Raw genomic sequence first — 27,399 nt, 5'->3', positions numbered from 1 at the left:
CGTATAAAGCTTATTTCTCCCACACTAATCATACATATTTAGAGCAATTTTTATTGCTTTGCACCGATGACAACTTACTTGAAGGATCTTACTCAATCCATAGGTAGATATGGTGGACTCTCATGGCAAAACTGGTTTAAGGGTATTTGGAAGCACAAGTAGTATCTCTACTTGGTGCTGAGAATTTGGCTAGCATGAGGGGGAAAGGCAAGCTCAACATGTTGGATGATCCATGACAACATACTTTATCTCAGATATAAGAAAACATAACCCATTACGTTGTCTTCCTTGTCCAACATCAACTCTTTAGCATGTCATATTTTGATGAGTGCTCCCAATCATAAAAGATGTCAATAATAGTATATTTATATGTGAAACCTCTCTTTCCTTATTACTTCCTATTAATTGCAACGATGACCAAAGCTATGTCTGCCAACTCCCAACAACTTTTAATCATCACACTCTTTCTATGTGAAGTCATTACTATCAATAAGATCAATATGAACTTTTGTTTCTTCTTATTCTTTTTCTCTTTTCTTTTATTCACCCAAGATCATAGCAAGAAAATCAAGCCCTTGACTCAACACTAATCTTTATTATATAGCTCATAGACTCAATTACATAGAGAGATCATAAAGCAAAACTTAAAACTAGATCATGCCATAAACTTTATTCTACTAGATCAAAATACTACTAATAGGATCGAACTAAGGAAAACGGTAAAGATAGGAGTTGTGATTGTGATACGATACCGGGGCACCTCCCCCAAGCTTGGCAGTTGCCAAGGGGAGTGCCCATACCCATGTGATTATATCTCCTTGGTTGGTGAAGAAGGTGGAGGTGTTGTTGATGATGCGGGCTTGTCATCCATCTTCCAAGGCATAGGTTCACCATCATAGAAGGATGATCGAGTCTCCGGAATCCTCGAATCTGCAGCCAAACTCATTCTTTTGAATCTATATTCATACTCACAGTTTTGGTTTTGCAGGTCATAGATTTGGGCTTGGAGGTGCTCGATCTTCTCATGTAGCTTGAAGATGGCCTCCTCGGTGTTCTTGGCATCCGGCTTGTAGTTGTTAGTGAACTCCGCGAGCATCGTGTGGCTAGCGTTGATTCCACGCTCCACCATCCCCTGGCACTTGAAAACTTGTTGCTCCATTGCTTCGAGCCTCGTCTCCACGCTTCCGGTTCCCTTTGGTCCCTCAGCATCGCGGATGTGCAGCAACCCATCACGCATCTCAATGGTTTGAGGGTGTCGCAGCACCTCCGCGAGGTAAGGGTTGATGACCTTCTCGAAGAACTTGTCCTTGGAAGCACTTGGGGACGTCATGATAATCTAGATCTGTCAGAAAAACAGCTCGAAACAAGAACAGAGAATATTTGCGTGATACGGGAGTCAAAACCTTCGGGAGAATATATAGTGAATTTTTACCGACCAAAATACGTATCGTGCAAGAAAACGGAGTCCGGAAGGCACATGAGGTGCTCACGAGGTAGGGGTGCGCGCCCAGGGGGTAGGGCGCGCCCTCCACCCTCGTGGGGCCCTCGTGTCCTTCCCGGACTGCTACTTAATTTTCTATTTTTCTAAATATTCCAAAACGGAGAAATATTGCCTTAAAAATTGTTTTGGAGTCGGTTTACTTACCGTACCACATACCTATTCCTTTTCGGGGTCTGAAACGTTCTGGAAAGTGTCCCTTATGTATTCCTTCGGGGTTACGGTTTCAATAATATTGGTTTCAATATTTATGGGATTACCTGAGATATAATGTTTAATTCTCTGACGTTTACCACCTTCGGATTTGTGCCTTCGAAGTTGTTGATTTTTATGGCACCGGAACGATAGACCTCCTCGATAACATAGGGGCCTTCCCATTTAGAGAGAAGTTTTCCTGCAAAAAATCTTAAACGAGAGTTGTATAGCAATACATAATCACCTACATTAAACTCACGCTTTTGTATCCTTTTGTCATGCCATCTTTTAACCTTTTCTTTAAACAACTTGGCATTTTCATAAGCTTGGGTTCTCCATTCATCAAGTGAGCTAATATCAAATAACCTCTTTTCACCGGCAAGTTTGAAATCATAGTTGAGCTCTTTAATAGCCCAATATGCCTTATGTTCTAGTTCGAGAGGTAAGTGACATGCTTTTCCATATACCATTTTATACGGAGACATACCCATAGGATTTTTATATGCAGTTCTATAGGCCCATAATGCATCATCAAGTTTCTTGGACCAATTCTTTCTAGACCTATTGACAGTCTTTTGCAAAATTAATTTGAGTTCTCTATTACTCAATTCTACTTGACCACTAGACTGTGGGTGATACGGAGATGCAATTCTATGATTGACGTCATATTTAGCAAGCATTTTACGGAAAGCACCATGAATAAAATGTGAACCACCATCAGTCATTAAATATCTAGGGACTCCAAACCTCGGAAAAATAACTTCTTTAAGCATTTTAATAGAAGTGTTATGATCAGCACTACTAGTTGGAATAGCTTCTACCCACTTAGTAACGTAATCAACAGCAACTAAAATATGTGTATATCCATTAGAGGCAGGAAAAGGTCCCATATAATCAAAGCCCCAAACATCAAACGGTTCAATAACAAGTGAATAATTCATAGGCATTTCTTGACGTCTACTAATATTACCAATTCTTTGACATTCATCACAAGATAGGACAAACTTACGGGCATCCTTGAAGAGAGTAGGCCAATAAAAACCGGATTGCAATACCTTATGTGCAGTTCTATCTCCCGCGTGGTGTCCTCCATAAGTTTCGGAGTGGCACTTGCGTAGGATCTGTTCCTGTTCATGCTCAGGTACACAACGTCTAATAACACCATCTACTCCTTCTTTATAAAGATGTGGGTCATCCCAAAAGTAATGTCTCAAATCATAGAAGAACTTTTTCTTTTGTTGGTATGTGAAGCTAGGTGGTATAAATTTAGCAACTATGTAATTAGCATAATCAGCATACCAAGGGGTACTACGAGAAGTACTTATGACATTTAATTGTTCATCAGGAAAGCTATCATCAATAGGTAGTGGGTCATCAAGAACATTCTCTAACCTAGATAAGTTGTCTGCAACGGGGTTCTCAGCTCCTTTTCTATCAACAATATGCAAATCAAATTCTTGTAGCAAGAGAACCCATCTAATAAGTCTAGGTTTAGCATCTTTCTTCTCCATAAGATATTTAATAGCAGCATGATCAGTGTGGATAGTTACTTTAGAATCAACAATATAAGGTCTGAACTTATCACAAGCAAATACAACTGCTAAAAGTTCTTTTTCAGTAGTAGCATAATTTCTTTGAGCATTGTCTAGAGTCTTACTAGCATAATGGATAACATTTAATTTCTTATCAACTCTTTGCCCTAGAACAGCACCTACAGCATAATCGCTAGCATCACACATAATTTCAAAGGGTAAATTCCAATCAGGTGGCTGAACAATAGGTGCAGAGACTAATGCTTTCTTAAGTATTTCAAATGCTTCTACACAATCATCATCAAAGACAAATGGTATATCTTTTTGTAATAAATTAGTCAGAGGCCGAGAAATTTTTGAGAAGTCCTTAATGAACCTCCTATAAAATCCGGCGTGACCAAGGAAACTTCTTATACCTTTGATGTCCTTGGGACATGGCATCTTTTCAATAGCATCAACCTTGGCTTTATCAACTTCAATACCTCTTTCAGAAACTTTATGCCCCAAGACAATACCTTCATTAACCATAAAGTGGCACTTTTCCCAATTCAAGACAAGATTAGTTTCTTCACATCTCTGCAAAACTCGATCAAGATTGCTCAAGCAATCATCAAAAGAAGATCCATAGACGGAAAAGTCGTCCATGAAAACCTCACAAATCTTTTCACAAAAGTCAGAGAATATAGCCATCATGCATCTTTGAAAGGTAGCAGGTGCATTACATAAACCAAAAGGCATACGTCTATAAGCAAAAGTACCAAAAGGGCATGTAAAAGTAGTCTTTGATTGATCTTTAGCCGACACAGGTATTTGAGAGAAACCAGAATAACCATCTAGAAAGCAGTAATGTGTATGTTTGCATAATCTTTCTAGCATTTGATCGATAAAAGGTAAGGGGTAATGATCTTTCTTAGTAGCCTTATTTAATTTGCGGAAATCAATTACCATCCTATAACCTGTAATAATTCTTTGTGGAATCAATTCATCTTTATCATTAGGAACAACAGTAATACCTCCCTTCTTAGGGACACAATGAACAGGACTTACCCACTGACTATCAGCAACGGGATAAATTATACCTGCCTCCAGAAGCTTTAGTATTTCTTTTCTTACCACTTCTTTCATTTTAGGATTCAGACGTCGTTGAGGATCACGAACTGGTTTGGCATCTGCTTCCAAATTTATTTTATGTTGACATAGAGTGGGACTAATGCCCTTAAGATCATCAAGAGTATATCCAATAGCAGCACGGTGCTTCTTCAGAGTTTTCAATAATCTTTCTTCTTCATGCTCTGAAAGGTTAGCACTAATAATAACAGGATATATCTTCTTTTCATCAAGATAAGCATATTTAAGATTATCAGGCAACGGTTTAAGCTCAAACACGGGATCACCCTTAGGTGGAGGGGGATCCCCTAGGATTTCAACAGGCAAATTGTGTTTCAGAATAGGTTCCTGTTTAAAGAATACTTCATCTATTTCCCTTCTTTCATTCATAAACATATCATTCTCATGGTCTAGCAAATATTGTTCTAAAGGATCACTAGGAGGTACGGCAATAGAAGCAAGACCAATAATTTCATCCTTACTAGGCAATTCTTCTTCACGGTGTTGTTTACTAAATTTAGAGAAATTAAACTCATGAGTCATATCATCTAAGCCGACAGTAACAACATCCCTTGTGCAATCTATGGTAGCATTAACAGTATTTAAGAAGGGTCTACCAAATATAATGGGACAAAAGCTATCTTGTGGGGAACCAAGAACAAGAAAATCAGAAGGATATTTAGTTTTCCCACACAAGACTTCAACATCTCTAACAATTCCCATTGGTGAAATAGTATCTCTATTAGCAAGTTTAATAGTAACATCAATTTCTTCTAACTCAACAGGTGCAATGTCATGCATAATTTCTTTGTATAAGTCAATAGGTATTGCACTAGCACTAGCACCCATATCACATAAGCCATGATAACAATGATATCATATTTTAACAGAAATAATAGGCATGCCTACCACAGGTCTATTTTTATCATTAGCACAAGGTTTAGCAATTCTAGTAGTTTCACCGCAGAACTGAATAACATGCCCATCAATATTATCAGACAAGAGATCTTTAACAATAGTGATATTAGGTTCAACTTTAACTTGCTCAGGAGGTTTATATGTTTTAATATTGCTTTTACGAACCACAGTTGAAGCTTTAGCATGATCCTTTATCCTAACAGGGAAAGGTGGTTTCTCAACATAACAAGTAGGAACAATAGGATCATTATAAGTGACAGTCTTTTCTTCAACTTTAATAGGTGCAGCTACTTTTACTTCTATGGGAGGATGATATTTAAACCACTTCTCCTTAGGGAGATCAACATAAGTAGCAAAAGATTCACAGAAAGAAGCTACTATCTCAGAATCAAGTCCATATTTAGTGCTAAACTTACGGAAAATATCGGTATCCATAAAAGATTTAACACAATCAAACTTAGGTGTCATACCTGACTCCTTACCTTTGTCGAGATCCCAATCTTCAGAGTTGCGTTTAATTCTATCCAATAAATCCCATCTAAATCCAATAGTCTTCATCATAAAAGAGCCAGCACAAGAAGTATCGAGCATGGTGCGATTATTTTCAGAAAGCCGAACATAAATTTTTGAAGAATTGTTTCTCTTGGGAGCTCATGATTGGGGCATGAATATAACATTGATTTAAGCCTCCCCCAAGCTTGAGCGATGCTTTCTCCTTCGCGAGGCCAAAAATTATATATATAATTGCGGTCACGATGAACAAGATGCATAGGGTAATACTTTTGATGAAATTCCAATTTCAATCTTCTATAGTTCCATGATCTCGTATCATCACATAGCCTATACCATGTCAATGCGTCTCCCTTCAAAGATAAAGGGAAGACCTTCTTCTTAGCAACATCATCGGGTATACCTGCAAGCTTAAATAATCCACAAACTTCATCCACATATATTAGGTGTTCATCAGGATGCTTTGTTCCATCTCCTGTAAAAGGATTAGCTAGCAGTTTTTCTATCATACCCGAAGGATACTCATAAGGAATTTCATTTTCAATAGGTTCAGTAGGTTGAGGAGCAACTCTTTGCTCTACTGGTCGGGGTGAAGATACCCCGAACAAGCCCCTCAGAGGATTACTTTCCATAGTAACAAGTGACAGTAAATTTCAGCACACTATATAAATTTTTCCTTACCAAATTCCACCTACCAAAGGCGCTTCACTCCCCGGCAACGGCGCCAGAAAAGAGTCTTGATGACCCACAAGTATAGGGGATCTATCGTAGTCCTTTCGATAAGTAAGAGTGTCGAACCCAACGAGGAGCAGAAGGAAATGATAAGCGGTTTTCAGCAAGGTATTCTCTGCAAGTACTGAAATAAGTGGTAACAGATAGTTTTGTGATGAGATAATTTGTAACGAGCAACAAGTAACAAAAGTAAATAAAGTGCAGCAAGGTGGCCCAATCCTTTTTGTAGCAAAGGACAAGCCTGGACAAACTCTTATATAAGGAAAAGCGCTCCCGAGGACACATGGGAATATCGTCAAGCTAGTTTTCATCACGTTCATATGATTCGCGTTCGGTACTTTGATAATTTGACATGTGGGTGGACCGGTGCTTGGGTGTTGTTCTTACTTGAACAAGCATCCCACTTATGATTAACCTCTATTGCAAGCATCCGCAACTACAACAAAAGTATTAAGGTAAACCTAACCATAGCATGAAACATATGGATCCAAATCAGCCCCTTACGAAGCAACGCATAAACTAGGGTTTAAGCTTCTGTCACTCTAGCAACCCATCATCTACTTATTACTTCCCAATGCCTTCCTCTAGGCCCAAATAATGGTGAAGTGTTATGTAGTCGACGTTCACATAACACCACTAGAGGCTAGACAACATACATCTCATCAAAATATCGAACGAATACCAAATTCACATGACTACTAATAGCAAGACTTCTCCCTTGTCCTCAGGAACAAACGTAACTACTCACAAAGCATATTCATGTTCATAATCAGAGGGGTAATAATATGCATAAAGGATCTGAACATATGATCTTCCACCAATTAAACCAACTAGCATCAACTACAAGGAGTAATTAACACTACTAGCAACCTACTAGCACCAATCCCGGACTTGGAGACAAGAATTGGATACAAGAGATGAACTAGGGTTTTGAGATGAGATGGTGCTGATGAAGATGTTGATGGAGATTGCCCTCTCCCGATGAGAGGAGCATTGGTGATGACGATGGCGATGATTTCCCCCTCCGGGAGGGAAGTTACCCCGGTAGAACAGCTCTGCCGGAGCCCTAGATTGGTTCCGCCAAGGTTCCGCCTCGTGGCGGCGGAGTTTCGTCCCGAAAGGTTGCTTCTGTTTTTTTCTCGATGAAAGACTTCATATAGCAGAAGATGGTCATCGGAGAGCCACCAGGGGGCCCACGAGGTAGGGGGCGCGCCCTAGGGGGGCGCCCCCACCCTCGTGGAAAGGGTGTGGGCCCCTGGTCTTCATCTTTGGCAAGGATTTTTCATTATTTATTATAAGGTATTCCGTGGAGTTTCAGGACTTTTGGAGTTGTGCAGAATAGGTCTCTAATATTTGCTCCTTTTCCAGCCCAGAATTCCAGCTGCCGGCATTCTCCCTCCTTATGTAAACCTTGTAAAATAAGAGAGAATAGCCATAAGTATTGTGACATAATGTGAAATAACAGCCCATAATGCAATAAATATCGATATAAAAGCATGATGCAAAATGGACGTATCATGCAGCGCAGGCCTCCCAGTCGAGTGCGGGCGTGGGGCACCGTGACATGGTGGCGCGTAGTCTCCTTGCGGGCGTGGACGGCTGCAAGCAGTGGTGTCCGCCTCGAAGCGATGGTCGATTCTGGCTGGCAGGCAATGCTGGCTGGTGGCCTCTACTTCCCTTCCGGTGGCCATGAATGCGGGCGGTGGTGGTGCTCTGCCTCGCGTGTGAGCTCGTCCTGGGCGGCACCTGGGCAGGGTGGCGGAGCGCGCATGGAGTGGCTGTGGTGGCGCGGCAACCAGGTTTCTTCAGGTGGCATGGGGAGGCGGTGTTGGCCCCCTTCTCCTAGATATATTCGGACGGTACATGGGGATGGGCAGGCGCCGGTGGTGCCGGCCACACGCATTTCGAGGATGGACTAGATCTAGGGTTCGTTCTCGGGCGGGTCAAATCGGGGTCCGGGGCGAATCGAGGTTGGGAGTGGCTCGGGATGTGCCCGTAGGGGTGCCCAGGTACAGTGCTCGATGGTGGTAGTCGTGTTACGCTGCGTCGGTGCATGGATTGGCGCCGGTGACCACGGACATGGCGTCATGTGAGCTCGCCTGGCCATGGGCGCTCGGCAGTCTCGCCGGCGATAGTCTTAGAGTCATGTCCCCCAGTCCACAGGGTATTCGCAAGGGACACAGGTGTGGGCGCCTCCTATGGTGGAGGCGCCTACCCAGACTCGAGGACTGATGCCGGGCTAGGAGTTGATGGACTGGCATCGCTCTTCCTACCGTGGTTGTGCGGTGTGAGGTGCGCGACCGACGGTATCTCGCGATAGGGATGCCGGGGCGGCGTCCCCGGATGGCGGTTCGCATGCTTGCTCTTCGACGGATAGCATTGAGATGATGGTGGCTCCCTTCCCGGGTTGTGGGGACAATGGGAGGTGGTGCGGTGGGTAGCCCAGACGTGCTCTCTCCCCGGAGGGTGACGTCCTGATCCGGATATGGGGAGTGACACGGTTGAGTTGGCGAGTGATACGTCTCCAATGTATCTATAATTTATAAAGTATTCATGCCATGATTATAACAATTTTATATGGTTTTGCTATTATTTGAATGGAACTAACCTGGATTAACATTGTTTTCAGCAGAACCACTATAGTGTTGTTTTTGTGCACAAATAAAAGTTCTTGGAATGGGCTGAAACTTTTTGATGATTTTTTGGAACAAAATAGACCCTTGAAGCTTCGTGGGAGGACCAGAAGATCCACGAGGCGGCCATAAGGCACATGGGCGCGTCTAGGGGGGTGATGATGCCCAAGTGCCTTGTGGGCCCCTTGTAACTCCTTTTCGCGTGATTCCAACGCTGAAAATTCCTATGAATAAAGAAACCCCCATAAATAAACCTAAAACTTCGAGTCCGCCGACACAAGCCTCTGTACCAAAGAGATCCCATCTTGAGCCCTATTCTGGCACCCTGCTGGAGGGGGAAATCATCACCGAAGGCCATCTTCATCATCCCGACGGTCTCCATGATGAGGATGGAGTAGTTCACCCTCGGGGCTGAGGGTATCTACTAGTAGCTATGTGTTTGACCTCTCTCTCTCTATCTATCTATCTATCTATCTATCTATCTCTCTCTCCCGTCTCGTGTTCTTGATTTATCACAATCTTGATGTACCGCGAGCTTTGTTAATATAGTTGGATCATATGGTGTATTTCCCCTCTCTATCTTGTTGTGATGAATTGAGTCTTTTCCTTTGAGGTTTCACTATTATCGGATTGAATATTTTGGATTTGAGAACACTTGATGTATGCCTTGCATGTGGACACCCGTGGTGATAGTGGGGTGTTCTATTGATTCACTTGATATATGTTTTGGCAATCAACTTGCGAATTCCCGTGGTGACATTGGGGTAATCTAGGCATAGGGTTGATGCACATTTTCATCCTACTTTCTCTGGTAGAAACTTTGTGGACCCTTTGAAGTTCTTTGTTTTGGATTGAATATTATGAATCTGAAGTTGTTTGATGCATATAGAATAATCAACTTTCGAATACTTGTGATGACATTGGAGTATCTAGGTAACGTTAGAGTTGGTTGATGTGTATCATATGGTGTTATTTTAGTATGAACTCTAGGGTTGTTTGTGACACTTAGAGGGATGGCTCAATAGATTGATTGGAAAAGATAACTTTGAGGTGGTTTCGTACCCTACAACAATTTTATCTTATGTTCTCCGCTAGATAAGAACTTTGGAGTGATTCTTTGTCACACGTTGAGGGATTGTTATATGATTCAGTTATGCTAGCACTGTTGAGAGATTGCACTAGTGAAAGTATGATCCTAGGCCTTGTTTCTAAGCATTGCAATATTGTTTGTGTTCCATTTTATCACTTGCTACCTTGTTGTTTTTAAATTTTCAAATTACAAAAATCCATATCTACTATCCATACTACACTTGTATCACCATCTCTTTGCCGAACTAGTGCACCTATACAATTTATCATTATATTTGGTGTGTTGGAGACACAAGAGATTTCTTGTCTTTGATTGCAGGGTTGTTTAAGAGAGACCATCTTCATTCTACGCCTCCCACGGATTGATAAACCTTAGTTCATCCACTTGAGAGAAATTTGTTGTTGTCCTACAAAACTCTGCTCTTGGAGGCCCAACACGAGTCTACAAGAATAAGTTGTGTGGTAGACATCACCGAGCGAAAGCTCCGTGCCTTGGCGCTAATGATGGCGACACCCGTGGGTGCCGTGTTCTTCCTGAAGATGTCGTTGTGGTTCTTCTCTTCTCGGCGCTCTATGCCGTTTTCCCTCTTGAGGGTGTTGCCTTGGAGCCTAGGTGTGCCAGGTTGTAGCGTGGGTATATTTAGCTCGCCCGGCGCGTGTTGTCAGTAGCGTAGTCGTGTGTGTTCTACATGTGCTGGGTACCTTAGGATCGGCTTGTAAGTGGGCTGCCTCACCATTGTGTATCGTTTAGCCGTGTACGCTGTTCGGTTATTGCCTTAGTCCATTACTCCCTCACTAGGGGTGCCAGGTTGATGTTTAGCTCGACCGGTGCGTGTTGTCAGTAGCGTAGTTGCGTGTGTTCTACGTGTGATGGGTACCTCTGGATCGGCTTTGTAAGTGGGCTGCTTCACCATTGTGTATAGTTCTATTTGGTTCTTGCTTTATTTATAAAGCGGGGCGAAAGCCTATTTCGAGACTGTTTATCATTTAACTGCTTCTGAGTGTGCGTTAAGACTCTACTTTATCGTTTATGATGTGCATGTGAGTGTGCTGGTAACCGCACCATTCTAACAAGAGGTTACCAGACGACATGTGTTGCATGTAATCAAACACCCCACTTTGCATCTGTGTAAAACAAGATAAGGCCAAAGCTGCTGGCCATATTCGCGGCATTGTCCCTCACCTGGTAGGAGGGGGGGTCTCCCTCTTGCAATATGCAGACGATACCATAATAATGGTGGAGGGCACTGCGCGAGACATTGCCAACCTGAAGTTCCTCCTCTTGTGCTTCCAACAGATGTCGGGGCTCACAATCAACTTCGATAAGAGCGAAGTGATGATTCTTGGGTACCCCCCGGCGGAGGCCCGGGATATAGCTGACCGGCTGAATTACCGGTTGGGTACTTTCCCCACGACCTACTTGGGGATACCCATTAGTGACTCACGCCTCACCGTGGCTGACCTTCGTCCCACGATGACCCGGATGCAGCACCAGGTTGAGCCCTGGAAAGGGAGGTGGCTTTCGAAGGCCGCCCGCGTGATCCTCATCAACTCCTCGCTTGCTAGCCTTCTTTGGTTCCTCATGAGCTTCTATAGCCTTCATGAGACGCTCCATCAGGAGATCGCCAAGTACCAATCCAGATTCTTCTGGGCTGGCGAGGGTGGTAAGCAGAAGTACCATATGGTGAGCCGGCCCGACATCTGCAAACCCAAGGACCAGGGTGGCCTTGGGATCTTGTCCTCTCAGCGCATGAACATTGCTCTCCTGACCCGATGGCTTTGGCGCATCGCCAATGGGGAAGGAGGCCTTTGGCTTACCATCATCCGGAACAAGTACCTTCTGGGCCAGCCACTCGCATTTTGTCAGCGATCCGGTGGCTCCCGGTTCTGGCAGGCCGTGATCCAACTGCTACCTATACTCCGCATCGGCACGTCCATCCCGGTTGGCTCCGGATCCTCGACCCTATTTTGGTTTGATCGTTGGATCGGCGACCTCCCCCTGGCCGCGCGATTCCCGGAGCTCTTTGCCATTGCGGTGGACCCTCGGGTCTCTGTCGAGGCGGCCCTTATTGACTTAGGGCGCCTCGCCTTTCGTCACCCCTTTGGCCCGCTTGAGGTGGCCGCTTGGGATGCACTCCTCCAGGACATCACCCATCTCCCGATGGATGTCGAGGGCGCCCATGACTCCATCTTGGCAACTGGAGCCCTCCGGCTGCTTCTCCACTAAGTCCCTTTACTCGGCCATCGCCCCCTCGTCGGCCCCCGAGCCCTTTAGCCTGATTTGGGACATTCGGCTACCTCTGAAGATCAGGATCTTCATATGGCAATGGATCCGGAGCCGCCTCCCTTCTGGGGTTGAGGTCCTTAAGCGTAATGGACCACATCTTCTTCTCTTGCCCCACAGCCTAGTTCCTTTGGTCCTGTTTCCGTGAGACGGTCGGTGGACAGTGGTGCAACACCAATTTCCCGACTTGCTTGCTGAAATCCACGCCCCCACACCCCCCCCCCCCCGCCCCCGCTAACGCCATATTAGATGGATGTGCGTTGGGGTCCTTGTCTGGATGCTTTGGACCATCCGCGATAAGCTTGTGATTCAGAATGTTCCTCTTCAACGTGCGACTGGCGCAATCTTCAAAATGTGTGGTTACTTGCAGCTCTGGCGGCCATTTAGCCGCCCACGGGACCGGGAGGCCATCAACACCCTCCTCGCCGACCTTCGATCGATGGCCTTCCACGTGGCGCCCCCGCTGCCGCCGCCTCCTCCGGGGCCCGACTAGTCCCGTTGTCTGGGCTGCTGTGTGTGAGAGTTTTTCTGTTTTCAGGGCTTGTTGAATTGTGCCCTCAGCATTAACCCTTTGCTACCTCTTTGTGTTGAGACTTGTGTGTGTGTGAACCTTGTTGGATGTTTGGCTTGAGCAATTTGCTTTATAATATAAAGCGGGACGAAAGCCCTTTTCAGTTAAAACAAGCATGCAACCAAACAACATGTGTGCGTTTCTTCTCAACCCGGCTGAGAAGTATGTAGGCAAACAAACTATACCCAAAATATGGGTTTTAACATGTATTCACCCAGTCAAGGGCAACTCACTCATATATAGAGTCTTGTTAAAGAAGAAAATCTACCTGTCATCCAGAAAGTACAAATTTGGCAGATTTTCATAGCAGCCTTAAGCTAAGCAATCAGTACCACCACTAGCACCCAATCCATCGAAGGAAATGAGTAGGGTGGTTGGTTGAGCGAGCGCAGGAAATTGATTGAGCATCTGGACGCGGTGGGTCGCCGCGTCGCAATAATGCCACGACGAGCATACTCTATGTCCATGTCTTCAGATGTACTCCTACGTGTTGATCCATGATGGGTCACTGCCACGCCCCGTCCGCATCTCACACCACCACCTATCGAGCATTCGACCTCGAGCCACCGCATACTCTGTTCTTTCTTTGCCCGGCAAAGTTGATGTTTTCTTCTGGGCTGGCTGGGTAGATCACCATCTCTGGCTCAGGGATGACTCGGATGCTCATCGCCACATGGATGATGGCAAATCCGTCCGAGATATTCCAAACAAATCGACAACTTGCAGAATGTGGTGGACTAGATAGACAAGTAAAGCAGACGCCAACACAGGGACAGCCAAATTCAGTAACATCTACTGGGGCCGAGATACCCACGAAAAAAATTAGGCACATTATTTACTTTAAGAAACAAAAAATATAGACGCTCACAACATGCAAAAAGAAAAAGAGCAATAAAAATAGCCATTTTTTCAAAAAAAATCGCGGGGAATAAAAATAGTCATTGCAACAGGAAATTAAACTAGAGACTTATCATTGAAGCCTTATTTTTTGCGGAAAGGTGAAAACACAAATCCTTGAAAACGTCCCTGCTGAAATTGGAAAACACATCCAAATTGTCGGGAGTGACAAAGTCTTCTTTCTACCACACCCATCGATAGCGCGCCGTGAGCAAAACTTGTTGCTGTCTTTGGGCCACAGTCTCAACGGAGCAAACTTGTGTAAAAGCATGAGCTTGTAAAATCAGCGGAATAGAATTCATTAAACTATATAGAAACTCCTGATTTGAGTTAACAGAATTTTTAGGTGTGAATTATAGTGAAAAAGAATTCTTAGGAAAAGCCTCCGTTAAAATCCATGTATATGAATCAAAACAAACCACATAAAAAATTAAATAAATTTATTCTCTCCGTTTTTCTATGCAAAATAAAAATGAGACCATGAGCGAAAACGACAACTCACTAAGGTAGTGCCTCAAGCTGGGTTATGCAGGTAAAGGGGGGAAACAAATCACGAAAACAAAGGGAAAGCGACACGCTGTCTACAAGATAGAAGGATCTCGGTTCGCCATGATCATTGGAGCCTTGGTCAGTAGAGCTTATCGCAATGCTGCTCCCTTCATTTCATGTGACAGTGGCCAGGGTATTCTTTTTCCCCACCGTACACATTGGGTAAATTATATTCGTCTTTGCCGCCTCGTTGTGGATCCTTCTTAAAAACAAATTTGGCGACAGCGCCTCGTTGTGTATCCAGTTCGACACCATCCAGTCATTCGCGTAGGGAGTGGGGAGTGCCGGCTTGTCTGTTCGTTTTATTCTCCTAATTTTGTTTGGTGATGGCTGGTGAAGTGCATCTCGTGAGAAGCGATCAGGATATGACTCAGCTCCATATATGAAACAAATCAAAAGCGCGTCTGAACCCTTATTTTTTTCGACCATACGTGCGTGCATATACTACATCGCACGAGGAAACCGTGTCTTTGGTCCGCTTCCTGCACACTTCCATTGCCGTATTTTCTCTTCTCTTTTAAGAATTGAAGTGGTACCAACGGAAAGAATCTGTTGAATCTCGAGAACCCTACCGAGGATAGGAAAATTGTATGGTGCTTGGTCTTGTCAAAAGTTGAATGGTAATCGAAGTCTACATCACAGAAAATTGGGAATATATCACGTCTAATAGGAATGATCGCCGGGGACAGGGAAGAAATGGTGTCTAAGTTTCTAGTGCACCTGGCCAAGGACGCGAACTTATGTGGACATTCTTCTGTCCGTTAAACAATCCCTCGAGATGAGTTCTCTATCCCGCATGCTCGTTTGCTAGTAATAGGCAGTGGAGGGTTCTAGGCGTACAAGCTAGGCACAATTGTTTCATCGCGCGCAGCTGGACATGTGAAGAGTAAATAGATCAAAATCATCACATTTGTGGCTAGGGTATCTCAAAACCATCATTTTTGTCAAAAATCATAAATGACCATCACTTTTGCGTCAAGTGAGTAACAAATCATACTAAATCAGACTTGAGTCGTGACTAACAACAAAACTACTAGGTGGGACCTATATGTCTGTGCTGATGTGGCAAAGACTAGTCCTAGTTGATGTTTGACTTGCTAAGGTGGACAGGGACCCACCTGCAAGCCACACCTCTTATCTCCTCTCTCCTCTCCTTCCTTCCTACGTATTTCTCTTCTTGTCGCCGGCCCACTCCGGTGGGACAGACCCATTGCCGACTGTGATCAACCCTGTGGCCGCCGCCCGTCCTGCCCTCGGCCGAGGCAGAGGCCACCGTCGCCGTTGCTGGCCACGGTTGAGCCTGTGGTCGCGACCCGTCCTACTCGGGCCGAGGCAGAGGCCACCGTCGCCATTGCCGGTTGTGGTTGAGCCTGAGGCCTCTGCCTCGCCGGCGCAAGCACTGGATCACACTCCCCCCATCCTGAGCGAGAAGTAGAAGCAAGCGGCGTGAGCAGGTAGCAAATGGATGCGGGAGCAGGCGGATCGACCGAAACGGGAGCGACGACGTTGACCTGCTGCTGGCCGGGGCAGATTGATTCCTTCGCGTACCACCGTGTTGCGGGCGGCTCGGGCGGCAGGCTCCTGCCTTGCCCTAGACCTTCCCCGCCTCCCTACGCTCTGGATCTGGTCGTTCCCCGCGCCGCCGGAGTCAAAATCGTTGGTAGTGCTGGGGTAGTCGTCGGTGACGGGCCCCAATTTTTCTTGTGCGCGTGCGGCGCGACGAGGCCCTAGCACACCGCCTCCAGCACAGGTGCGGCGAGGGCGCTCCACCACAGGGCACCACCATGAGCGCGGGCGCGACCAGGCCATCCCGGCGGGCGCCGCGAGCACGGGCCTGCACATGGCGTTCCACGACGACGTGCGCAGCCAGGGCCTCCCGGCGGGCGCTGCAAGCACGGGGGCGGCCAGAGCTTGGCGTGACCATCGACCAACAAGGGCGGCGTGCAGTGCAGTGGCGTTCCTGTCCATGTGGAGAGGAAGAAAATTAAGAGGGGAAAATAAAATGCGTGGCTGACATATGGGACTCTGTCCAACTCAGCAGGTCAACACATTGATTAGGATTAGTCTTCGCCAGATCAGCCTATAGATAGGTCCCACCTGTCAATTTTGTTGTTAGACACTGCTCAGTTTGGAATTAGTGCATTTTGTTATTCACTTCACGCAGAAGTGATGGTTTTTTGTGATTTTTGACAAAAAGCAATGGTTTTGAAGTATCCTTGTCACAAATGTGATGGTTTTGAGTAATTTATTCACATGCGAACGAGCTGGCACAGAAGGTAAATGCGAGCGATGATGAATGCCATCTGACTAGTAAAAAGGGTGACGAGAGTATCTAGTGCTATCAAGACTTAGATGCTACCGTGATACGGGCATCTGGGCCGTCAGATTCTTAGATCAGACGGCATCCGGGAGCTGTTGGATCTGCTGGACCTATACACAATTTTTAGACTCGCCGTAGGCTTTTTTGCAACTGTTGTAGAGTTGTTGAGAGCCGTCTGATATGAAAATCCGACGGCCCAAAGCTTATATCACGGTAGCACCTAAAGGTTGGTAGCACTAGATATTTTCCCGACTTGAGCGGACGGTGTATGGTGATAGGTGGTGGGCCACAACAACTTTTGGCACGTCGGGATGTGACAAAAGAAACACCGCCATTGTTCCATCCTGTATAGGTGTGCATGTTCTGGTAACACCATGCGTTAATCTTGCCATTCCCAGGCAGAGGGGTGTGCGACCTGTGCAGGAGGACTGGGCATTCGGTTTAACCGAACCGTTCGGTTCGGTTCAGGTGGGTGTGCGTCTGTCTGGCTCTCGGGGAAGATCAGTAAGAGCATCTCCAGTTGTTGAACCCTTAGGACGCATAAAAATCGCCCCCTGGGGGCGAGCCGGCGATACAATCGGCGTTGGGGGCGGTTTTGCGTCCAGCCGTCGCCCCCAAGCGCTGAAATTGGCTCACTTTTCAGTCTCATTTTGGCGAATAAAAGGCCCATATGGGCGAGAATAGGCCCATATTCGGCGTGGTTTGCCGTGTCTCGGCATTCAATTATCAACACATTTTTTTCTTATCACATATTTCATCACAGAAAAATCAAATACTTCAACAAAATAGTACAACAACAAAAAGTTCAATACAAATTATATAGTTCAACAAATAAAAACTCATATTTCATCACACATCGCGCCCGTCGTCCCCCTTGAGCCTTCATAGGTGCTCAATCAGATCTTTCTGCAGTTGATGATGCACATGTGGGTCTCGGATCTCCTGATGCATACTGAGATAGGCAGTGCAGGTTGCCGGTAGCTGGTGATCAACTTCGGCTAGAGGACCCTGCCTGTAGTATGGTTCAATGTCAAACACTGGGTCTTATTGCTCGCTCTCGATGATCATGTTGTGCAAGATGACACAGCAAGTCATAATATCCCACATTTGATCTTTGGACCAGGTCTGAGCGGGGTATCGGACAACAGCAAATCGAGATTGGAGCACACCAAATGCCCGCTCGACATCCTTCCTGCAAACCTCCTGAATCTTCGCAAACCAGGCGTTCTTGCCTCCTGGCACAGGGTTTGAGATCGTCTTCACAAATGTCGACCATCTCGGATAGATGCCATCAGCTAGATAGTACCCCTTGTTGTAGTGTCGCCCATTGATCTCAAATATCACCGGAGGAGAATGACCTTCAACAAGCTTAGCAAAGACAGGAGAGCACTGCAACACGTTGATGTCATTGTGAGTTCCTGGCATACCAAAGAAGGAGTGCCAAATCCAGAGGTCATGTGTGGCCACCGCCTCAAGTACCACACTGCAACCGTCTTTGGCGCCTTTGTACATCCCCTGCCAAGCAAATGGGCAATTCTTCCATTTTCAATGCATGCAGTCGATGCTTCCAAGCATCCCAGGAAATCCTCTTACTGCATTCTGTGCTAGGATCCGAGCAGTGTCTTCCGCATTGGGTGTTCTCAAGTATTGCGGTCCAAACACTGCCACCACTGTCCGACAGAACTTATAGAAACACTCTATGCTGGTGGACTCGGCCATGCGCCCATAATCGTCGAGTGAATCACCGGAAGCTCCGTATGCAAGCATCCTCATCGCTGTCGTGCACTTCTGGATGGAGGTGAATCCAAGGGCGCCGGTGCAATCCATCTTGCACTTGAAGTAGTTGTTGAACTCCCGGATGGAATTCACAATCCTGAGGAAGAGCTTTCGGCTCATCCGATAACGGCGCCGAAATGTTTTCTCGCCGTGAAGTGGAGCATCGACAAAGTAGTCGGAGTAGAGCATGCAGTAGCATTCGAGACAATGTCGGTTCTTTGCTTTCACCCGCCCCGGCGCCGAGCCACCTCGCCGCGGCTTTTCATTGCTCGCCGGCAGCTGGGCGAGGGCGGCGAGCACCATGAGATGCTCTTCTTCCTGGACGTCGGCCTCGGCTTCCTCCTCTAGCAGCGCGGCGAGCGCTTCCTCGTCATCCGAGTCCATCGCCGAGGCAGGCAAATCGCCGAACACCTTGCGCCCGGTGGGCGTGTACCCGCCGCTAAACTGCACCTCCGTGGCCGGAAACGACGGCTGGAAACGCACAGCTGCTGTTGGAGGGGCTGTCGTGGCGAAGCTCTGCTATTTTTCCGGCGGAGAATGGCTATCTAGCGGTGAAGGGCGGCGGACGGCGCCGGGATATAGCTAGTGGCGGCCGAGGGCGCGGGGGTGGGAGGCGAGTTGGGAAAGAAAACCTTGACTTTTCCCCTGACGGTGTGGGCCAGCCGCGCTTTTCCCTTGCGCCGGAGCCCCCAATTGCCCCCCAGTGCGCCGGGTTCGGTCTGTGACCGCCGAGCGAAAAAAAGGGCCGAACCGGCGATTTCGGCGTTCTGGGGACGCGACTGAGGCGTTTTTTTGGCGCCAGTGCCGAAAAAAGTAGCCTGGGCGGGCCTGTTGAGGGCGCGACTGGAGATGCTCTAAATGATGCATACTAGAGCTCTCAGAAACAGCTATAAAAGAGCTGGCGCTCTCTCTCTCTCTCTCTCTCTCTCTTGAACACAAGAGCTGGCTCTCTCTCTCTCACACACACACAAGAGCTGGCTTTCTCTGTGAAGTTATGTTCAGATGCCTAAATCAAATGTAACATCGAATGCTATGCTACTGCTGCTGTTATTTATGCATGACTCTTTGCAAGACGCGTTGATGCATTCCACAATGACTTCGGTCTGGTCTTTCAGCTGTCGCTTCTTTTTCCACCACTATCAATTTGACTGGTTGGTCAGTACGTAGTACTGCCTCCGCCCCCAGAATAAGTGACTCCAGACGAAGGGAGTAATATGCATATACGCTTGGTCTCCTGGAGCTGGCGCCTGGTGCACCAGCGCATTTGCAGATCATATATGAATTCCAGGGGCCTACCAAAGCTTAGTCTGAATAAGATTGTGTGACGGTGAGAGCACACTAGTGTAGCAGACGCATGCATCGTGGACTACCGGACTTTGACTTGGGTAGGCCGTACTGGACTCGCTCACAGCCTCCATCCTCCTGCTGTGATAACCATGGACTGGACCGCCAGGAACAAGACGCTGCGATGAGCGCCCAACCTCTCAAGCTTCTTCAGAGCTTTCAATCAATCTGACAGAGCCCCCACTCTCGAGAACCAGCATCATGATTTTCTCCCCTGCTTCGTCTAAAATCTACAGTACGAACGATATGGTAGTAGAACACAAGCACAAGAACAAGGGTAGACATTGGTCGCAACGGTGATGAAGCACAACTATGACTATCTCTGGTTAATTTTCCGACCAACTGTAAATCTAACATCACATACAGTTTTAACTCTGTACCTACCAATTTCATCAAGCATCTACTGTTACTTCAGGCAAGGGGCCTTCCAACACAAAGGCCTCTCCGAGAACCAGACAGATTACACTATCACCACAAAACAACACAAGCTAGGCTAGCTCTTTTTCTTCCCCCCAACAAAGTATCTACATGGCACAGACAGAGATTAAGCTGTGCTTATTCTTTCTTTTCCTCTTCTTTTCTTTTTTGAGGGAAATGGGGAGACACCATGAGATTCCAGTCACAGCAGCGCAGGCTGCGTTCCGGCGGCATGGTGAAAATCTGACGACGACTTGGGAACGACAAGTTAAAGTCAGGATGTACATGATGGTGAATTATTTTGTAGATTAACCCTCTGCTATTGCCGCACCGGGTGTGCACAATGTAGCGGCATCTTTCTCTTGGCTTGACATGTCTTTGGTACATGATGGTCAACTATGTCTTGCGTCAGCTGGAGAGTGGCGGGAAATCTCCGTTGTCCTTAAGATGATATGGCCCACCATTCCTGCAAATTGTACATACGCGATTACCAATTGTGAATGATTCAGTGCTGAAAGCATACAAGTTAAAGGTGAATGCGGCAACAAACAAGACAAGAGAAATGCATGAATGCCATATACCAATCAGAAGCCTACAGGGGATGGCACATGTTAAACTGCCCAGTCTTTAACCATACTACTGGGATGATCAATAATCAACATTATCCCAAAGGAAAGACATAACAGACAGGAGCGATGAAGATTAATGTAACATAAGAGTGGACGGGTTCGGCCATGCTAATTAGGAGTATCCCAAAGGAAAGACATTAACACACAAAACAGAAGCGATGAAGATTAACGTGGACGGTCCTTTTAGTGAAGTACGAAAAATAGCGGGCACTGGTTTTTAGTAATGTGGGAGAGCAAGGGCAGACCATAATACAGTGATCTGGATAATGACCATACTAATATATTTTGCAGAAGCTCTGACCTAACACTAAAAGTATATTAAAGGAAGTGCGTGTCAATAGATAATAATCCAGCTGTAACATCTAAAGATAAAGCTACCAGCTAGGTGGCCCTCCCATGAAAGAGACGGTGTTAATACTTTTGACGACTAAAGTAATGCATCATACGTACCTCATGCGATTAGAACCCTTTCCAGGATTTAATGCTGAAGACACAGGGCTTACAGGTGCAGAAGATTGACTGTTGGCGGCAGAACTAGATTTGCTAGGATGGTCTTGAGAAGTACCCTTAACTTCCAAAGGCAATGCCCCCAAAGTCCCAAATTCAAGTTTATTGTCTTGTGGGTGAATAAAACCATTGCGATGAATACCATCCCTTGGAGCCCGGGGGGATGGAGATGATAATGGTATATTCAACGGGGAGGGAATTCCATGATCACTTGCACCAGGAATGTAAATCTGCAATGGTGGCACTGGCACTTGCCTCCATTCCTCCGACAGCACCATATCTGAAGGCATATCCATTCTGGGATAGCGGTGAGCCCTGTGATAGTGATTTGGATGGAAACTATGTCTTCCTCTTTCCCCTCGTCCAGCAGGTGGCCTGTCCTTGCACAAAGTCTGCAATATCCAAAAAGACAGACAAACTCAGGGAAAACACAAGACAGACAAGCCAAAACAACACAAATGCGCATTAACCTTGCAAAAGTAACCTAATTCTGCAACAGAAACATAAAAGTAGTAGGGTTATTTTTCAGCCTCATGTACAGAAGGTACAGTAACTCCAATAAGGAAATTATTCAAGTACACAGGAAAAGTAGTAGTGGTTCATCTCAGTATCTACATATGCATAAACGTGAAATAAAATGAATATGTAGGGAAATGCCAGATGTAGTGAATTTCAATGTGACTTCAAGTTGTATATAAGCATAATAATGTACAAAAAGGGAACATACTGGGTCAGGAAAGTAGGTGCCTGTTCCACGAGCTCGCATAGTATCATCCGGTTGATAAAATGGTCTTACAACGAAATAGCCAGATGGATAAGAACCAGGGGATATTCCACTTGTACCAGCATAGCCATAACCATTTTTTCTGCTATGGCCATTTGGTGAGCGATTGTTCTGATATTGTGCAGGTGGTGGAGCAGGCATTTGATAGTAAACTTGATTAACCGGGTAATCATGGTTTACTGGGTAATCTTGTTGGCACCCTTGTGCATAGGAAAGATTATACAAATTTGTTCCGTGATCTCCAGCAAGATCTGATAAAATGTCATTGATTGCACCTCCATCACCACCTGCCTCTTTAATATGTGCCCCATTGCTATCTGAGTTCTTAGCTGGTGGTAAGCAGTTATCCACTGGATGTGAATTCTCATTGCGATACTTAGTTCCTGGGTACCCTTTCGATGTCATCCCATGGTGTGCCAAGTTTATATCATGATTGGCACCAACCTTCCCATTTCCTGGCTCATACAAGAGATGTGGTGCATAGAGAGCTTTCCCAGGTGACAAGGTTTCACTAGTTGATGGTGCAGTCTCACAGAAGTCACTGTTATTCCTCGTACTAATAGAACTTGTTACAGGATTTGAAACAGACTTCATTTCCTCATGCTCAACCATAGGATTTTGTTCTTTTTCCTTCAGAGACCCATGGTTATTGACATCTGAAATACTGATGCTGTTGAACTGATCAGATAGATCACCAAAAGAATTACGGTCTAAACCTTTGTTGTCTCTTTCAATATTGAAGTCCAGTGCAATGTCCTGCACATCTGGCCTTACCATAGTGTGATTTCGCTTCAATGTGTTCCTAAAAAACTGATTCACTTCAGGCACAGCAGAATTGATAGGCACTTGAAGGATCTTCCCAAGCTTCCGGGCACCAAGATCAAATGCACTGCGTATCCGATAGAAGTTACCTGCGCATCAGAGTGATATTAGGCCAGCAAATTAAAAAAATCTGCTATAAGCATCTTGGACAATAAACAGCAAAGCAACAGCTTAATGCACAAAAGTAACTGTGCAGCATACCATAATGCTTGTGGGTTGGGTTCAAACCACAACTATCCATGCAACATAAAATAAATCAATGCCATCAGTATCCAAGTTCTAGCTTATTATGCAGTGCAAGTGAGCACAGTGGCACTGCTTGGTTAAGTAGCTGAAAGTTTGCTTCTGTGCTGAACTGAAATAAATCTCTTGGCCCGCTGAGAAACAAAGCATGGACAAGCAGCAGCAAGAATGTAGCAAAAGCAAGACAGACCAAATAACACTAGTTGCAGTTAGTGGTAAAATTTAAAACAATCAAGTTTAGAGGAAGTAGATACAAAAACCCAAATTTAGACAAGCAAACATCAACAGTAAAGCTACGAAATGTGGGAAGCCAGATGCAACCACCCATTATGTGAGCTGATTATGTGAGCTGATGGTGAGATGATTATGCCCAAAAGCTGACCTCAGCTACATGCAATGCAAGTATTCAAATTTGACAAAAAAGAAGTCAACCCACATTCTTCCTCGAGAGGCAGTGCTACTCACGAGACCAAAATGAATTCACAAACAATGTAAGTTGAGAACTATCAAGTTTAAGCATCAAGTCATTTTAAGTTGACTAAAGTTGCATGGCACAATTTCAAGCGCACTTTTCCTCTGTACAAACAAATTTCATGATGAAGCAGAGAAGAAACCTTTGCTGACACTACGCCCAAGATTGTTGTTCTGCTTGAGTGGATCCACTATGTTGAGAAATTTTCTTGAGAACAGTCGAGTATTTCTCTCAAAGTTCCTAGGGGGGACAGTAAACCTTTGTGCACATTCTTTGAGAAACTCCTCCCGCTTAAGGAAATCAACATCATGAGTGTCTGGTGCTTCGGCTGCGCAAGAAAAACTATGTGATGACCAATGATGACAACAAAATTTCAACCAAACAAACAGATCAGACTGCATTCACTTACAAACTAGCTCAGGTAAGGAAGACAATGGTACAGGACCATACAAGCTTATACCCTTGTTGTCCCAGTCAAATTTGCTATAATAGTCCAGAAATCTATAGAGGACCTGCAGCAGAGGAAACAGTTATGTCACCCATGGGGTTGGAATTTGTGTAACCTAGGTCAGCAGCAATTTTACAAATGTGGAATACAAATTTAAGTCAGAACTTACAGCTAATGGACCATCCAAAGACTTGTGGAAAAGATGGAAAATATATAGCACCAATATCTCCAAGGCGTAGGTAGAAATTAAACCATGGTGGGCACCGAGAATGCGGCTTTCATAATAACACCAGGCTTTTATCAGCATTATGCTTTTCTTGAAAAGGTGTTTTTTTCCAAATCTTTCATCAACCTGTAAAACATAATGGTTATAAACATGCATGCCAATGAGCAGGCTGACTTAAGAAAACCTTTCACCCTAAGTCCTACTCCCTCTGTAAAGAAATATAAGAGCGTTTAATATAAGAGCGTTTAGATCACTAACGCTCTTGTATTTCTTTACAGAGGGAGTGCCACATAAGAAAGAGAAAGATTATTTTTATTGCATCAAATATAAGATAGAAGATAGATCTGTGCATTAAAGGAAAAAACACAATCGACAACATGTTTCAGCTTTTGAGATGTTACCTGCTCAAGAAAACAAAGCGTACAGAGTCCACCAATCTGATTGAACGAAATGTCTACAACAATATTTTGCACAAGGCATTTGACCAGCTTCACCTGCCATCGGAAAGACTTGTCATTTGAAACATTTGGACGATAAATACAGAATTGTTATGCGACAGCATGTCCACCACTGCACAATCCCTAGCAGTTCAATACAAAAGGTGACCTTCCAAAATGATCTATGATATCGATATATCCATGTGCACAGGAAGAACAAAGAAAAAATGCAGTCAACTACTGGACAGTACACTTGAATGCAGTCAACTACTCCCTCCGCCCCAAAATTCTTGTCTTAGATTTGTCTAGATACGGATGTATCATTTGTCTAGATATGGATGTATCTAATACTAAAACGAGACTTGATACATCCGTATTTAGACAAATCTAAGACAAGAATTTTGAGACGGAGGGAGTACTTATTTTATCATTGGCAGTATGCCACTAACATTGGGATATTCACATGTGTTATTGATACTGTATGCAAAGATGGATTATTTATTCTATTGTCACTAGTACCATGTATGGTAAGACAGAAATGTTTCGATGACATTGAAAGATAGCTGGATAAATTAAATATAAATGTACACTGCCTGACATTGTATAGAGTAAATAAAAAACAAGCATATGTCGGGAGTCATAGCAGCAACTTAGAAGCGTGTGAATTAGGTCTAATTGGTAATATTGAAAAAACACAGTCAAAGCGGCAAACCTCAGCATGGATATACTGGACATCCTTCACTTCAAACTCAGCATCTTTCCTCAGTTCTTCTGATTCCAGAACAGCGCGAACCTCATTTGCTAGGTTTTCATCAGAGCTTGTGGAACCAAATGCAGTCAAGTCGATATCTCCATCAGGAAGATATGTTTTCAGTGGAACAGATCCAAATGGAAACACCTATGTTTTCCACACAGAAAAGAAGAGGTTAATTGTATACTTCACATTCTGTCCAATTATTAAAAATAAGATGCACCAGTCTCGGCAGGGGAACAAAATCTCAAGCAATAATTATTTTCCCATTTGTGTACACGATGAAATCTGAGATTTCCAGGTTATCTATCTAAGACCATGTTGATACCTAATATAATAAATGGACTCTTCATAGAACAACTCACTGTGAACCTCTTGAAGAACTTTTATGTGTATACTTGTTTTGCTGTTTAGTGCACAAATCTGTACTTAATAACCGATACTCCATTTCTGTATAGAACAATTCATCTAAAGAGGACCCTGAAAGTGCAAACTTCAAGGTGTATAGAAAGGTGTACTGCACAACCTCCTCGTCGTCGATGCTAATGGTGAGGCGTATAGACAGCACAAACATCTGTGTCACAGAGATGACTCAAACACGTGCCAGAAGTGCCGATATTACTTGCATGTTTGTCATGTGATGTATCATCTAGCAAAAGCACTCGAGCATGCATGACACAAATAAGGAACCCTTCCAATCTACTGATTCTCACTATAAACCAAAATAAACGTACACGTGCCATTCATCTCAAGTTATGGCAACCACTCACCAGACCTCATGTGTTTCATATTAACAATAATCCAAAAACGACATATACCTAATAGGCAACATATATGCAAATATCACCTTACTCAAATTCATAAATATACCGATGAAGCCAGGACATGAAATTTCTTGCACGTGCAAATATAAAATAAGGGCACCAAAAGACCCGTGAGAGCCACATCATGAGAACGGTCACTAATTTACGTACGTATACAACCAACTGGCCACCCCAAGGTCAACAAAGTCGATGTTGTTCGATGCATTGCCCAGACACGTGTCATTCATCAATTCACACTCACATAAATAGACCACCATTAAACCATGCAACGTGAGAAACTAGAATGCATGCCCACTAATGGCATAAAAACATTTGGGCCCAATTAAAGCATGATAAATCTAGCTCTCCAGCACCATGAGAGCAGGATCTCTAATATACCAACTTATACATCAGTTTGGTGGCATCACCAGCGCTGGCGTTAAAAAACATATTTCAGCCATTAGCACATTACAGTAGAGTTAAACAAAAACTCAATCATAGTAACTATAAAATGAGCAGCAGCACTTCACAATTGCACCTAGCAGGTTATCCAGACAACATTTCCATGCCCTAAAGGATGAATCAGAACAAGTGTGAGGAATCCTCCTAAAACATCCCAAAACATCTACATAGACATGACCCGGAGACTGCGTCACATATAACTACAAGGGTATGGCACCCATGTCCTTGACGCACAAAGGAAAGTCAGGGAGTTTGGCGGCGCCCATGTCCTTGACGCAAAAAGGAAAGTCGGGGAGTTTGGCGGCATCACTAGTGATAGCATGATATAGCATAAAAAAATCACTTAGGGCATTATGGTAGAGCCAAACAGAACGGGAAGCATAGTAACTATGAAATGAGCAGCAGCACTTCACAATTGCACCTAGCAGGTTATCCAGACAACA

General features: G+C 44.8%; 2 protein-coding genes across 2 annotated transcripts in view; both read right to left on the bottom strand.

Annotated features, from left to right (window-relative positions):
- Positions 1-15,439: 15,439 nt before the first annotated feature.
- LOC123082096 (uncharacterized) lies at positions 15,440-16,697 on the bottom strand. Its single transcript, XM_044504512.1, has 2 exons — positions 16,027-16,697; positions 15,440-15,935 (listed from the first exon to the last, which is right to left on the bottom strand). The coding sequence occupies exons 1-2, from the start codon at positions 16,481-16,483 to the stop codon at positions 15,739-15,741; spliced, it is 654 nt and encodes a 217-aa protein (XP_044360447.1). The 5' UTR covers positions 16,484-16,697; the 3' UTR covers positions 15,440-15,738.
- A 3,558-nt stretch (positions 16,698-20,255) lies between these two features.
- Positions 20,256-27,399, bottom strand: part of LOC123086466 (uncharacterized) — a 9,082-nt gene continuing 1,938 nt past the window's right edge. Inside the window, exons 2-9 of the mRNA XM_044508231.1 lie at positions 25,653-25,838; positions 24,905-24,997; positions 24,447-24,629; positions 24,239-24,341; positions 23,972-24,157; positions 22,236-23,203; positions 21,452-21,900; positions 20,256-20,838 (exon numbers count right to left, since the gene is read on the bottom strand). Of these exons, the coding sequence (XP_044364166.1) occupies positions 20,781-20,838; positions 21,452-21,900; positions 22,236-23,203; positions 23,972-24,157; positions 24,239-24,341; positions 24,447-24,629; positions 24,905-24,997; positions 25,653-25,838 (2,226 nt within the window). The 3' untranslated portion in view covers positions 20,256-20,780. The remainder of the gene's footprint in view (positions 20,839-21,451; positions 21,901-22,235; positions 23,204-23,971; positions 24,158-24,238; positions 24,342-24,446; positions 24,630-24,904; positions 24,998-25,652; positions 25,839-27,399) is intronic.

Source organism: Triticum aestivum, chromosome 4A (assembly GCF_018294505.1).
Source record: "Triticum aestivum cultivar Chinese Spring chromosome 4A, IWGSC CS RefSeq v2.1, whole genome shotgun sequence".
In the NCBI taxonomy this organism is placed as follows: domain Eukaryota; kingdom Viridiplantae; phylum Streptophyta; class Magnoliopsida; order Poales; family Poaceae; genus Triticum; species Triticum aestivum.
This window is presented reverse-complemented; position numbering and strand designations above follow the sequence as displayed.